General features: G+C 41.1%; 1 protein-coding gene across 3 annotated transcripts in view; it reads left to right on the top strand.

The window, feature by feature from the left end:
• Cep83 (centrosomal protein 83) overlaps window positions 1–16,010 on the top strand; it is a 137,255-nt gene that overhangs the window by 120,385 nt on the left and 860 nt on the right. For all 3 annotated transcript variants that reach the window (XM_063255307.1, XM_003476275.5, XM_063255306.1), the window contains 2 exons: window positions 12,657–12,760; window positions 15,102–15,291. In XM_063255307.1, the coding sequence (XP_063111377.1) occupies window positions 12,657–12,760; window positions 15,102–15,291 (294 nt within the window). The remainder of the gene's footprint in view (window positions 1–12,656; window positions 12,761–15,101; window positions 15,292–16,010) is intronic.

Here is a 16,010-nt window from a genome sequence, read left to right as displayed (position 1 = left end):
CTGAAGTGTAGGTACCTAAGATCGCTCAACTAGTAAGGATCCAAACCTTCTAAAACCCTCATCTTTCTGTTCTCACTCCAGTCCTCTGCACTGTTGCTGTTTAATTTCCCACTTTCTTTGATTGTAGATATTGTATTGCTCTGCTCTTTATTATAGTCGTAGCCCTGTGAGTCTTATCTTCTGTGTCAGAATAATCACTATAAAGTAACTCACATCCTTTTCTCACTTGAGTTAAAGATAGTGCTGCAGTGCAATGAGTTGGTTAGAAGAGTACATAAATATAATTCATAAGAATATAACAGACATTTTTGGCTCTTTATTTAAATGACAAAAGTCATAACTGTCTTATGCAGTAAGACTTAAATCACAGAATAGAAACCCTAGAGCAGAAGTGATAGCGCTTTCCTGTGAACAGTGCTTATAGCTCGAGAGTTGGCAACTTAGATCCCGCCCCACCGCTGCCCCGCTGGGTGGGGTGCCTCATTGCGCTGGCTCGAGGGCACTTAAGTAGGACTCCGCTCCTTCGCCCAGGCTTCCATCATTTCTGGGAAGCATCTCCAGGAAGGGTCTTTGTGTAAAAGATACTTTGTTGATTGATTTGTTTGAAGAGCTTGCCTGGGCGGGGCTGGGCTGCCCTGCAGTGCAGGCTCCTGGTGCTCTCCCTTTCCATGCCCCCTGGTACAGGTGTGAGTAGGAAGAGAGATCTTTTGAAGTTAGCACAAGAATTGTTTTTCCTTTTGAGGCGCTTGAAATAACAACTTGTTATTTTTATTCTAAGATACATTTTCTGAAATAACTCTTGGTCAGATACTGTCGTGAATATTTTCAGAAAAGAGATGAGCCATAATCTGAAAGTTGCAAAATATCTGACTGAATATATTGTGTGGCCTCAGATTATGCCACACACTGGGGAGAAAATGGAAGCCACCATCATTCCCTGTCCTTGGGGACATAGATTCTATTTGGACAAATACAATGATGTACGAAAAATACCTAAAGAAGTAAGCTTAAGAACTTGTGCACAAGAAAAAAAGAAAGAAAAAAAAAAAAAGACAAATGTGCTGGGCATGAGGCACACACCTGTGTCACAGCCCATGAGGGGCTGCGGCAGCATAGCCTGAGTGTTAGGCCAGTCTGAACTTCTGCTGAGTCCTTGTCTCAACAAAACCTTGGATAAAGAGAAACCACCAGATAAGAAGTTAACATAGTAAACATAGAATGAGGTAAAAAGCCTAGAATTGGGCTTGAAGTGTTGGAAGGAAAGTGAAGCATAACCCCACGAGGCATTTTGAAGGGAAAATTACAGAAGATTTAACTGTGTACGGTGTGGGTGGGTGTGGTCTCAGCTATTCAGGAGGCTGAGACAGGAGCACCCCACGAACCCAGAAGTTTGGAGTAAGCCTAGGCGACATAGCTAGGCCCTCTCTCAAACAAGCAAGCAAGAAAATAGGCAAACAAAAAGCACAATATGGTGATAAGTAAGGAAGAGAAAATGTCTGTGTCAGCTGAGAAGTGGAGTAGATTTCATTAAAATAAAACGTTGGCTGTATATCCATGTAGTATGTAGTGGACTCTCAAGTAAAGCCTAGATAAATGGAATGAAAAGCATCAAGCTGAGGAAGTCAGAACAGAGATAAAATAAGGTCCTGGATGTGATGAAGAATACAGGGCAGAGCTGAGCTGAGAGGAGGACTGTCTTAGAGGTCAGAGCTACAAGGCAGAATTATGAAGCCAAAGGAAAAGGAAGTTATAAAAGATAAATGGTCATTAAACGCGGTTATTGAAAGAAGTTAATTGGATTTGGCAGTAAGAGGGGAAATCCAGCTTTGATTTTATATCCATATTTTTAATTGTTCTATTATTCATTTGTGTTATGGTGTTTATAACACTAAGGCATCCATCTGGCTATCCTGTAATTGAATTGGACTGCTAATGTGAAAATGAAAATTGTTCCTTTCAACAAGTTTTCTCTCTGGTTGGCATTTCTTTTTGTAAAAGTCTTGGGCTTCAGACCTTGCATTTATTCTGGGGCTGCCTTTTGTCCAGACCTTGTTAGTTGCTGTATTCATTTTCTAGGACTAAAATACCAAACTGTATAGGTTAAAACAACAGAAGTTTATTTTCTGACGGTTCTGGAGCCTGGAAATCTAAAATGGCAGTGTCACCTGGTCCTGCTCCCTCCGTGCAGTCTGTGCAGGTCTTCCAGCTTCTGGTGGCAGTCTTCGGTGTTCGTGGTGTGTCAGCCTATCACCCAGCCTCCGCCTCTGTCTTTACATGCTCTTCTACCTGTTTGCCCCTCTGTGTCCAGATTCCCCTCTAATACAATAGTCACACTGGATTCAGGGCCTACCATAGCCTGCTATAAACTCATCTTAACTTGATTATATCTGCAAGGTTTCTCTTTCCAAATAGGTCTCTCTGGAATGTTTTCCAACACCAACAACTAATTTTCAATTCTCTGGACACCAACCATGTGTTCCGTATTCAATCCTGAAACTATCTACGAGACTTATAATCAGACCTCACAGTTTAAAGAGCTTATTGCCACGATACTGCTTCCCCTCAAATACTAGTCATAAATCCAAGCCACCCAAGTGGCTATGCACTAATTTCCATGATCCATTTCCTCCTACTATGTGATTATTTGCTAGGTCAGCTGACAGAAGTCAGAGAAACAACCATCTGCCATTTATTAGAAAGGCTACAACTCAAGAACAGCTAAGTGGAAGAGCTGGACAGGGGAAGGCATGGGCTGTAGCAGCTGTGTGGTGGTCCTTTGTTTTTTGGGGGTGGGCCATCCATCCAGCAGATCACAGTAGCTCCCCAAACTGAAATTTATTGTTCAGAAGTTGTAGAGCTCAGTCTCCAGCCAGCCTCTCTTCCCTGGGAGAGTGGGACTTAAAGTGGCTACTGTTTAGTCACTTGACCTTCCATCCTGAGGTTCACTTCATTAGTAGTGACTGAGATGTGATTCAAAGGGAATTCTGGTCTCAATTACAGAATCACTCATCACTGAGGAAATTCCTGGGGTTTCAAGAGCACTGCAAGAGCAACTTGCAAATATATTACTCACCTTTCCAAAGTTACGTCTTAAAGTTCTTTTGGGGAGACAGTATTTAACCTAGTGTATGCACGGTTATGTTTCTTGAATTTCCTTCATCCTCTCTATTCCTGTAGCTCATGTCCTTGCTTACACCTTTACTGTGAGGTTAATCTGTATTCGGCCAGTCCGCTGTGTTGAGTACCTACCACGGACCAGGTACTCATTCACTGGAATACAGAGATAAACAGATCCTGTACTAAGCAGGTTACGTTGCAGTGGGTGGGAGACATAAATGTATAAATATTACCACGTGCTAAGAAAAGTACACGGGTAGAGGGTGTTATTCTATGTGAGTGATCGGGCAAGCTTCCTTGACAAGGTGACATTGGAGTACAGATTTGAAGGAGAGGAAGGGGAGGACGCGGTGCTGCTCATCGCCCAAGCGCTTCCCCACAGAGAGTGGCAGGTTCAGGCTTTCAGCCGTTCGGAGTCGGCTTGGCGTGCAGAGGAGCACAGGAGACGCAGATGCTTAGGGGGAGAGAGAGGCCGAGCGGCTCGGGGTCTTTTTAGGGTTGTTCTTGTTTTCTTCTGGCAGTGGGGATGGAACCCAAGGCCTTTGTGTTGAGTTCTATCACCAGCCCTTTCTCGTCTTTATTTTGGGACAGGATTTCACTGATGCTGGGTTCAGACTTGTGATCCTCATGCCTCAGCCTCGGACAGTGCTTTAGTTTTTATTCTGAAGGAGATAGTCACACTGTAGAGTTTTGAGCTGAGAAATGATGTGATCTGAATAAGATGTTAGAAGAATCTCTGGCCAGGGGAACAACAGAGAACTCAGGACAAACACTCTCTAGTCATCCAAGTGTGTCGACTTGGAGTTGGTTTCAAGTAGTAGTCTCAGTGTTTACACACACACACACACACACACATACGCACGCACACACGTATATGATTTTGGCTTGGTTTTGCTTATTTTGAGACACGCTTCTCTTCCAAGGCTGGGGGCTGAGGAGGAAGAGGCTGAGTTAGTGCTGTGCGGTAGGAGAAACAAGAAAGTAGAGATGCTAAGGGCAAAGCAAATGCCCCACAGGGCTCACCTGTGTCAGATGAGATTGCTAGGGAGGCTGGTCAGAGAGAGTGTATGATGCCAGGAATAGATTTGACTGTTGGTGATCGCTGGTTACCTTGGTAGGAGCTGTTCCACGGGACGTTAAATAGATAACTCAATTGAAGTGGAATCAAGGGGAACTGGTTATATAGAAAAAGCTTCAAAGTTTGGCAAAGGAGTTTTATTGTAAGGAAGAACAGAAAAATGAGGCTAGTAGCTAGAGAAGGGGATCAAAATATTTTTTAAGAAGTAAGAAATTATGGAGTAGTTTAGTAGCAGGGAGCAAACTGCTGAGGGGGCAGAGGGAGGGGGCAGTTGCAGGAGTGACGGGCTTTAGCAGGTGGACGGGCCTGGGGTTCAGTTTGGAGGTGGAGGGGAGGGCGTGTTTGCTTATCTGGTACCAGAAAGCATCATAAGCTGAGTAGCCCGTGCACAATAGAACTTCACTGTTTTCAGCTGTGGGAGCTGGAGGCTCAAGACCAGGGCACTGGCAGATTCTGGTTCTGGTGGGGACACGTTCTGGCTCATAGGTGGCAGCCTCTAGCCACGGCTTACACGAGGAGAAGAGGAACAATTCCCTTTGGCCTGCTTTTTAAGAACACTACAGTAATTCCATTATTGAGGGTGCTGCCTTCATGACTTGATCATCTCCCCAAAATTCCACCTCTTTATAGAATTAGGGTTATGGAGAGACATAAGCATTCAGACAACACGAAGTAGAAGGGAAAAAAGACAAAGTGCGTGATAATGAGATTTTGGTAAATTGATAGATACGGTAGAGATACGAGAGAATTCTCTACATATTGCTGTATTATTTTCTTAGTGCAAAAAACAGGGCCCTCATCTTAGAGAGTCAGGATTGGAAGTATTAGAAACTCAAAGAGGGACAAAAATATTAAAGAATAATATAGGCGTTTGAGAGAGTGCTCAGACCAGGGAAATTCAGCATGATTGCTAGGAAGTGCTAGAGCCTGTTGGAAGTTGGTGGATTTTAAGGTGAGACCAGGCGGCACTGCGTGTGTGTGTGTGTGTGTGTGTGTGTGTGTGTGTGTGTGTTGCATGGGTCCAGGCATGCAGAATATATGAGCATTACATTTAAACAGGGTCGTAGTTTGTCAGGCACATCTGAAGAATTAGAGTTGGGTCAAGGATATCTGAGAAAAGACACGATGATGATGATGATGATGGGGATGGTGGTGGGTGATGAAGAAGAACCTTGAGTAGTCGCTGAGTCTTTCAACCAACTGACAGCATACATTGATTTAACTGTATACTAGCTCAATTCCTATCAAAAAGTAGATGTGTAGTAAACAGTCATTTGGTTTTGTAAACAATGGTGAACACCCATCGTGAACCTGTCTATAAGAACTTAATTTCCGGATTGGGCTCTCTGCATCTGTCCTGTATGCTGTTAATATGGTGCTGTATTAATCCTCTTAGATCATTGCTTTTTGGTCACCAGTCCTCACTGGAGAGCTTTCAGGTGAATCCAAATCCCCATGTAATTATAAACTAATAAAGCCTAATTCCTGTCTTATCCTCTCTAGAATGGCATCTCTTATGGTTTTGTACTAAAGACTAGAATTTCCTACAGGAATCTCTGCATCCTTACCTAGTTCACACATGGCCCAGTTACATGTACGCTTCCCACCCCCAGTTCTCTTTCTCCCCGTCTCTCTCTTCTTCTTTCCCCCTGTCCCTCTTGCTCTCAACTATGTGTATGTGTGTATGTATATGAAAAATATTCCTTAAAAGTATGTGTAGGTATCATTTAAGATAGCATGTTTAGTTAAGATTTGTTCGTGATGAGGTATAATTTTTTTATATTTTACTATAATTTTTATGACCAGCTCAACTAGATCTTAGTATATGATTATACAATAATAAAGTATCAAGCATTTCTGTCTTTAAAATACGTGCCATTAGGTGAACTAACATACCTAAAATACCTAAAAGAAGCATATGCTCTTATAATGATGGAGTAGGAAATACGCCATGAACCAGCTCACCTTGTGTCATGTTTGAATGTCTGTGTCCCTCCCAAATTTATGTGATAAAATTCTAAACCTGTAGGTGATGCCAGTAGGAGGTAGCTCTTCTGGGGTGGGTAGGCCACAGCATAGCATGCTCATGAGTGGGCTTAATGCCCTATAAAAGAAGCCCCAGGAGCTGCCTTGCCCCTCTCCCGTGTGAGGGTCCCGTGGAAGGAAGTGGGGCAGTTGGCTCACCAGGTGCCACTGAGCTTAGACTTCCCAACCTCTGGAATCATGCATAAATTTGGATTATTTATGAGTTAGCTAAGCCCTAAGGTCTTTTGTTATGGCAGCTTGACTGGGCGAAAGCACCACAACAACTAGACTAAGTAGAAAAAAATACTTTTAAAAATACCTTCAGTAAGGTAACCAAGCAGCAGAGCTGTAGGGGACCGAGATCCCGAGAATCAGGAAGCCTAGGAAGGAGCGTGGCCCGTGTGGCTGCTTTTCTTTTAAAGGAAATCGCTGACTCCAGAGGAGCCGTCTGGGAGGCTAAGAAATAAGCAAAGCTTTGACCACTTCACAGGGCTTGGGAAACGAAAGTCACAGTTCAAAATCTGCCCTAAAGCGGGAGTCAGGGAAACCCACACGTGCTTTGGGTTGGGATCTTGAGGTGATTCACCTTTGAGAGGGTGGACTAAGGACAGCCTGGCTCCTGCAGGGCCTGAAGCGTAACTTCAGCTAATCTCACCCCTGCCTACTGCACTAAACTTCCTCCTATTACTAGTCTTCCTAGCTGCCTGCTCGAAACAGATACACATCTGCTTGAAGGGAAAGGAACGCTTAGGCTTACAGTTCCTTCTTCAGTTTTTATGTAATGCTCAGCGCTACGGGGAATGTAGCGATAACACTGTACATTCTCTAGTGCAGAACAGCTCAGTCCCAAACCCTTGGTAGCACCACTTACTGGAAAGGTTGTAGGACAGTAGGAAGTCTAACTCATTTCTGGAAGGATGAAGAGTTGTATTGTCACTGTGAAAGACACTCCAGACCTTTCTTATAAAGCTAAATATAGTCTTATCATGCGATCCTTGTCGTGTTCCAGTCATGTATTTATTCAGATGACTTGAAAACCTTCTGTCTGCACAAACCACGATACAAAGCATTTATAGCTGCTTTATGCCAATACTTGGAAACCACCCTCAGTAGATGAATGGATAAACCTGTGGCACATCCATGCATAGAACATAATATTTTTCAACAGTAAAAGTGAGCCAGCAACGTACACAAAGACATGAAAGAAACTTAAATGTGCGCTGATAAATGAAAGAAGCCAGTTTAAATGTGAACTATGGTTCCAGGTACGTGACATTCTGAGAAGGGCAAAACTGTGGAGAGAGTGAAGAGATCAGTGCTTGCCCGGGCTGTGGGCACAGGGAGGGACGAGCAGGGAGAACATGGGGGGTTTAGGCCAGCGCAGCTACTGTGTCTGACACTGTAATGTGTACATATGATGCTGTGTGTTTGGCAAAACCCAGGAAAGTATGCTACATGAAAAATGACACCTAATGTTATGCTTTAGACATTCGTTAATAAGAGCATATCAGTATTAACAATTTTGTGCCATAACAATGTAAGGTGTGATTAGTAATGGAAACTGGCTGTTGGAGGCAGTATAGGGGAATTCTGTACTTTCTGTTCTGTTTTGCAGTAAATTTTAAACTGCTCTTAGAAATATATATTGTATTAATTTAAAAATACAAAAATAGGCACATAATGAAATAATATAACAAAAAAACAAGAAAAATAACCAATATAAACAGACTTCCAAAGGGGGTCCAGAGAACAGTAATCAAACACAGCATTTAAAATGAACGTATTTCATATGCTCAGAAATAGAAGCTTGAAAATTGCACTAAGCAACTGGAAAGCATTTTAAAAGTTTAGAACTAAAAAACTCATTAACTAAATTATTGATTCAGTGGGTAGATTTGACAGCAGACATCACCAGCATCTTCAGGATAATAAGCAGAAATCATTGAAACAGCCAGGAAATGTGGAAAATGGAAAATGCTAAGGGTTGATTTGTGAAGATTAATAAACTGATAAAGGCTTAGCAAGACTGATTCTTAAACAATCCAAAGATTAGATTAGATAATGCAAGTGAATGGTATCACTAATGAAAAAGGGACATCGCCACATAGCTTACAGGTTGTAAAATAAAGAGGATATTAAAAATGATTGTCTTATTTATTTATAACATTTAGATTTAATGAATACATTCCTTGAAGAACATTGTAAAATGAATGGAAAAAGAATTAGGAAATTGAAGAGTCTTCTATTAAAGAAATGGAATTCTTAATTAAAAACCTTCTACAAAGAAAATGCCTCATTTGGCTTCACTGGTAAATTCTTCTGAATACTTAAGGAAGAAATAATACCAGTCTTAAACTCTCAGAAAATTGAAAAATGGGAAAAACATTCCCACTTATTTTATGAGGCTTGAACCTGATGCAGTTATTATAAGCAGAATTACATCATAAACATGGATGTAAAAATAATAAATATTAGCAGGCTGAATCCACTGATACACTAAAATAGTAATGTGAACATGTAGGCTTAATTCTAGAAATAAAAGCTTAACATACGAAGTTGATCAGTATAATTCAGCACTAAAAAAACAAAGAAGCGAATCTACCAGGTATGGTGGCCCATACCTGTAATCCCAGGAAAGCACTCAGGAAAGCTGAGCTAAGAGGATTACAAGTTTGAGCCTAGGCTGGGCAACTTCATGGGACCCCATCTCAAAGTAACAAATGTAAAAAGGGATAGGGGTAGGGCTCAGTAAAAGACTTCCAGTTCAGTGGTCAGTACCAGGCAGGGAGAACCGAATGTTTATTATCTAAATCGATGCAGAAAGACAAGTTAAAACTCTACATTTTTGTCATTTTAAAAAAGAAAACTTTTATCAAATTATAAATAGAAAGACATTTTCAATCTGCTAAGTGGTATCTAGAAAAATCCTACGACTTACTGATTACTATTGAATGCCGTCTTTTGTTCACCTAAGTTCAGGAACAAAGCAATAGATCCAGTGACACCATTTTACTTACTGTTTATTTTAGGTTTGGTAATATAAGAAATCAAGAAAAAGAAGTGGATATAACAGAGAGAGGAGGAAATAAATTGTCATTCGTAGATGATATAAATGTGTGTGCATAAAATATAAGCCAATCTATGAAGTATTAAAATATGTGGAATTGTAAATTTGCTGGATACAAGGTTAAATAACAATCATCAGTTATCTTTATGCGCATAAGAATTACAGAATAAAATATTTAAATGCCATTTACAATAGCATAGAAGACAATACCTAGGAACAAATCTAATGAAAGACATGTAAGACTTCTAGATTAAAAAAATACTGCTTAGAAAAATTTAAGAATGCTTTGAGTAGAAATCTAACCTGCTCATGATTTAGAAGATTCACTATTATTATTAAGATGTCAGTTCTTCCCAAATTGATCTGTAAATTGAATGCAGTTTTAATCAAAATCTCTCAGCAGGTTCTCTGTTGAAATTAGAAAGCAGATCCTAAGATTTATATGAGAACAGAAAGATATAGAATAATCAAGGCAGTCTTGAAGAACAGTAAAACCAGAGGACTTACACTTCTAGACAATACTGCTTATTAGAACCTGCAGTAATTCAAACTGTGATATCAGCAGAAGGATAGATAGACAGAGACAAATAGGACCGAATGCAGTCTACAGACAAACCAGTGAGCATATGGACTCCTGTCCGTACAGAGGTACCACTACAATGCAGTTCAGTAGAGAAAGTTAATCTTCTAAGTTCAGGGTTATCTTTAATCAGACTTCCACATAGGTAAAAATGAACCTAGAGGTCTCAGTGTCGAAGGCAAAAGTAAAGCTTTCAGAAGTAATGTTAGGAGACAATCATGGGAACTTGGGTTAAGTAAAGATTTCTTAAAACTGGACACAAAAAGTACTAACTACAAATGATACTTTTATTACAACTGGAAGGTTCTTTTTATCAAAATGCTACTATATTCTGGGACTAGGTAAATCTGTGACCCATGTATCTACGAAGGAGTCATAGTGTAAATTTATAAAGTAAATAACTTAATGTAATCAGTAAATTTCATCAGTAAGGAACTGGTTACTCAAAATAATTTTCTGTAAATGAGCACAAGGCTATAATACCCACATCACAGAAAAGGGTAGACAGGTGATCAGTGTGTATAAGGCGCTCAACATGTCCAGCCATCAAGAAGATACCAACAAAAACTACACTGAGATGCTACTGCTGGTCACCAAAAACAGGTAAAACTTAGAAGGCTGACCCTATTAACAAGGATGTAAATAGCTAGGACTTTTATATCTTAGTGGTAGGCATGTAATCGGTATAATCAGTTTCGAAAGCTGGAAATATATACTAAAACAAGAATACTCAAAAAAAAAAAAACAAAAAACCACTCTATAATCCTAGCCTTAGGTATATACTCTGTAAAATGAGAATCATATCCATCAAAGACATGTTCAGGAATATCCATAAAAACTGTATCTCGGACCACGGGTTTAGCATGAGCGCCTTCTTGCCAAGCAGGAGGTCATGAGTTCAATCTCCAGTGCCAAAACAAAAAACAAAACCTTTATATCTTAAACCAGAAATAGTTCAACAGAAAAGTGGATAAAATATGGTACATTTGCATAATGGGTGACAATAAAAATATTGTAACATGCAATAACGTGGCTTAATTGTATAGATAAAATATTGAGAAAAATCCTTATGCAAAATATACGCTATATGATTTCTTTTACATACGGGTAGGTGGATGTGTAGGTGGGTGGGTGCCTTAACTACCTATGCATCCATAAATACTTGTGGACATACAGCTCAAAAGCGAGGTTCCTTTGCCAAGATAGGAGAGCGAGGAGACCATCGGGTGCTGGTGATGTGGAGCGAGGGGGTGGAGGAGAAGAAGTGATACTGGAAATACCTCACCCAGCGTGACCCAGATGGCCCTGTAGTGAACTGGGGGAGACAGTAAATGATGTCGTAGTCAGAAGGGGACTGCAGTACCTGGCAGTGAATGAACTGTAAGTGACAGCGTGCACAGATCTCACAAACGTGACTGTTGAGTGAAGGAGACAGGTCATTTACAAAAGCATGTTCTCTTATGACTGCATTCGTGCGAAGTTTTACAAATAGAAGAGGTAAACTGCAGCCCTGGGAAGGAATGAGGGGCTGATGGCTCAGGACAGGCAGGGGCACTTCTGACTCATGAGCTAAGCACACCTTTTCTTTTGTGATTTTCATTGAATTTTACATTTACATTCTATGCGTTTTCCTGTGAACTTGGTATACTTTAATAAAAATTTAAAACAAATATTTAAAGCAGCTACTAAGTTAATTCTAACATTATATGTATGCAGTAAAACAAAACAGAGCAAATCAGCCACGGAGGTGGCGCTTTCCTGTAATCTCAGTGCTCCAGGAGGCTGAGCCGAGGGCCACAAGTCTGAGCCCAACCTGGACAATTTAGGACTTTACTGAGACCCTGTTTCAAAACAAAGAATAAAAAGGGCTGGGCTTGTAATTCAGTGTGAAGGCCTTAGGTTTAGTCCCCAGGATCACCCCCCACCGCCACCAAAGCCTGAGCGCAGCATGTGGGACCGCACGTGCCTGTAATTGCAGCTCTTTAGACTGAGGCAGGAGGATTTCAAGTTTAAGGCCACTATCCTCAACTTAGCAAGACACTGTCCTAAAGGTGCCAGGATGTAGCTCAGTGCTAGAATTAGAATGCTTGAGGCCCTGGGCTCACATAATTGAAAAAGTTAACAAAATCCTGTTTATATTAATTTAGTTAGGTACCGGGGATCGAACTTACAACCTGGTACTTGCCAGGCTGGTACTTATGCTACTGAGCTAAATCCCCAGCCCACAAAATCGTGTTTATAGAAACTGAAAAAATACTACCTGTTTTTCATGTGTTCCTTTTGCATTATACTCAGATTTTTCCATATCATTTAATAAAATCATAATTATTTACTTTTAGAAACTTTTCACTTTGTATATTATGTATAGTTTTCTTTGAATATCTGGAAAGACATACTTTTCAACTGATAGGAATTTAAACTCTGTCTTAGTATTCTAATCTTTTAATTTTTTACTCTGGTAGCAACATCAGTTGTAAGCATCCCTTTGACTTTGAACTTTATTTCACTTCGTGTAAACACGTATCTTCTGGGGTGACGAAGATTTCTATTTGTAGTAATTGAGCTGTTGACACCGATTTTCTGATTTGGCCTTCATAGTAATTCTGTCAGCCGAGGCTGTGAGGAAACCTGCGCTTTATTATCTTTGCCAGTTTTCAGTAAGAGCCACGTGTGCTCCTGTCTCTTTCTAGCAGCCGCTGAGAACACTCCTCTCTAAAACACTGTCCACTGTGTAGTTTTGATGAGTAGGAAGTTGTTCACATACTTGATCATATTAATCATTTTTCTAGAGAAAGTCTCTTCATGAAAACAAACTGAAGCGCCTGCAAGAAAAGGTGGACGTGTTGGAGGCCAAGAGAGAAGAGTTAGAAGCCGAGAATCAGGTGCTGACCAGGTGGGAGCTCTGTGTGTGCGTCCTGTGATTCCTCTGCTGCCAGGGCACCTCGTTTCTGAGCATTTTAATGTACTTTATGTTTTATTTGGAATATAGGTTTAAAAGATTTCTAAAACTATTTGATAACCCCTTATGCATTCCTTCATTTTTCCTTTCTAACTGAATGCACCTTAGCAGCAAAGGGTCTGCCAAGAGTTTTGGCATCATGGTGGATCTGACAGCGGAGATTTGCTATCCAGGAGTGAGGCAAGCTCGTGACGCTCACATGAGAAAAGCAAAGCGTTTGTGGCTGTTGTGTCATTCTGAAAATCGTGGCCACAACTTTGAATCAAAATCAGTTTCCTGCTGTGGAAACTATGACTGAGCTATAGCTTCTAGTTTTGTAAGCACATCTGAGCACAGGTAATAACCAGCATTGCCATTTTTTCAGCAGAGAAGCTGTCGGTAGTAGCATTGTGTGACTCATTTGACTCAAGTTAATACAATCATTTTTAATTCAACTCATTAGCGGTAGAGTTTTCTGTAATGGAAATTGTCAATAGTATCATGCAGTAATATTTTATGATATGCACTGGTATTGGCTGTAATTCTTAACAGAATGTGAATGACTTTTTTTGGTACCAGGAATCAAACTGAGGCCCTCGCACTTGCCAGGCAAGTGCTAGGCTGCTGAGCCGTATCCCTGGTCCCTAACTTTTTTTTTTTAAGAACATTCTAGAAGTTTCTAGATTGGGATTGTTGCCAACTTCATAATAGGATGTCTTAAAGTAGAAAGCTACCAATTTCATTTTAAAACCAAATTACTCACTATTTCTTCTATTAATGTGGTATTGTTGATTTGAGAGTGAGTAGTTGTGGCATAGGTCTTCTAGGATTTCGGAGGACTCAAACTATATTTGATTACTGATATGATTGATGATCAGGAATCATCTTCAAAAAATGATAATCTGTGAAGGCCTAGAAAGTTAGACTTTTCTTTTATCTTTGTCATTTTTTTAAAAAGTTGAGTAGCTTCACCAACTTTGTGGTTCCCTACTGTTTGATCTTGGATCAAACAAATACTTTTCCTCCTCACACACAGGCAGTATAACGCTGACAGAGGGGCAGAGGAGTTCCCATACGCCAGTCAGTCAGTTCTGCAGGGCACACGGGCTGCGTGTCCTGTACTTTCATTCAGGGCCTGTCTCCTAGGCATAGTGTCAGATCCTGCAGGCTTGAGGCCTCCGCCTCAGGGTGGGACCTGCGATTCTGGCTGACAGGCAGTGAACAGGGCTTCCCATGACCCTTTGTTGGGGTCCAGTGAATTTGCTGAAGCAGCTCACAGTGTATCATAGAGACTATCACGGAGGGTCCGGATGAGCGGCCAGTGGAGCTTCCATGCCTCGGGCATGTCTGTCTCCCTCCAGGACCTCCCCGTGTTCAGCGACCCGGAGCTCCCCCGATGCTGTTCCCTTGGGGTTTGATGGCAGCTTCATTTCACAAGCAGAACTGACTGCATTCCTGGTCAGTGGGGAGCGACTCAGCCTTCAGCTTTTCTCCCCGCCCCGAAGCTGGAGGTGGGGTGCTCCTGGAAGTCCTCCTCCCTGATCATGTCTTGGACTTTCCGGTGACCTGAACTTATGCTGAAGCTTTCCAGGGCCCCTCAGCTACCAGTCATCGCGATAACTCTAAAAAAGATGTTGTTTCAGTCCTGGGTGCCCAGGGTCTCAGGAGCTGCCTGGGACCAGGAGCAGAGACCAAATACTAATATTTTTACTGTATCACAATATCATACCTGCATAAAATTAGATTGAACAAATGAAATTCTGTATGTGACCATGTTTCACTTAGAAAAACTGTACTTCCACACAGCTCACCTAGCATTTTCTTTATTCTTGATTCCTTCTGTAGATAAAGCCTTCTTGGGGTAGAGTCTCCTTTAGTTCTGGGATTCCTGGGTGGGGCATTGGTGGAAACCAAAGCAAAAGAAGGAAAAAATTTTAATCTGATTAATTGGCAAATAAAACTACAATAAATTGATAGTCTCCAATATGTATAATTATATATAATGTTTCTGTTTAAGTAGAATTTTATGTATTTTATATAGAGATACATCTTATAATTTAGAACTTACTCTCTTACAATTTAAAGTAGTTTGTGAAGCTGGGCATGGTGGCCCACGCCTGTAATTTTGCTTAGCACTGGGAGTTGAGGCAGGACAGTCACCATGAGTTCGAGGCCAGCCTGGACCACATAGTGAGCTCAAGGGTAGCCTGAGCTACATACCAAGACTGCGTCTCAGAAAAGAAAAACTGTGAATGTAACTCTTAAAGAATGTACCTTTTTTTTTTTTCTTTTTAAGACAAAATGTTCCATTTGAAGAATATACGAGACTTCAGAAAAGACTGAAGGATATCCAGAGAAGACATAATGAATTTCGAAGTCTGATTTTGGTCCCTAACATTCCTCCACCAGCATCCATCAATCCCGTTAGCTTTCAGGCGTCAGCCATGGCCCCGGGCGTGGAGCTCTGCTTCCCGCCTCTCGTGCAGGTAAGAGCATTAGGGCAAGCAGTCAAACGTTTGATTGAAATAGTTTAAACCCAAACTGCCGATGTGATCTCAGCCATACGCAGCAGGCTAACCCTGACTTCTTCCCTCTTGAGGACTGAAAATTTGCCGAGAAGTAGCTCTGAATTTGTTCTGTCTTTTAAGGATGGTGCTGGGAGTAAAACACCCTGTTGGGCAAAATAGGTAAGAAAGGTGTGATGAGTTTCTGCGCACGGCAGACTTTGTGAAACTTCCTCATATTCCTGCTGAGCGTTTACTAATGCAGTGTGATGCGTGTTTTGCATTTAGTGTAATACTGTGAAAGATGCTTTGAGGGAAGATACTGGTTTAGCTTGTTTTTTGTGAGACGGTCTCGCTGTGCAGTTTAGGCCGGCCTTGAGCTCACTGTGTAGCCAGGCAGGCCTCAGCCTCTCAGATGCTGGGAGTATAGGCATGTGCCACCGTGCCCCGTCCAGTTCACTGAGGAAGAAGCTAGTCAGAAAGGTGAAGTGACTTGCCTAAAGTTGCTTAATAAATGACAAAGTTTTAAACTTGTCTGCTTTCCAAACCTGCCCTCTTTCTGTGTATCAAGTCCCCAAAATCTTGAAGGAATCAAACTGACTGAATGGTTTTTAGAGGGACTAAGTGATTGTGTTTTATATTATAAGCACAGATTTTAGGCATTGAATTGAATCTCAAACCCAGTGCTTTGTTTGTAATAA

Source organism: Cavia porcellus, unplaced genomic scaffold, assembly GCF_034190915.1.
Source record: "Cavia porcellus strain 051 isolate PalLab524CR breed Dunkin Hartley unplaced genomic scaffold, mCavPor4.1 scaffold_8, whole genome shotgun sequence".
NCBI classification, from domain to species: domain Eukaryota; kingdom Metazoa; phylum Chordata; class Mammalia; order Rodentia; family Caviidae; genus Cavia; species Cavia porcellus.
The sequence above is the reverse complement of the archived record's forward strand: the minus strand, read 5'-3'. Positions and strand labels throughout refer to the sequence as shown.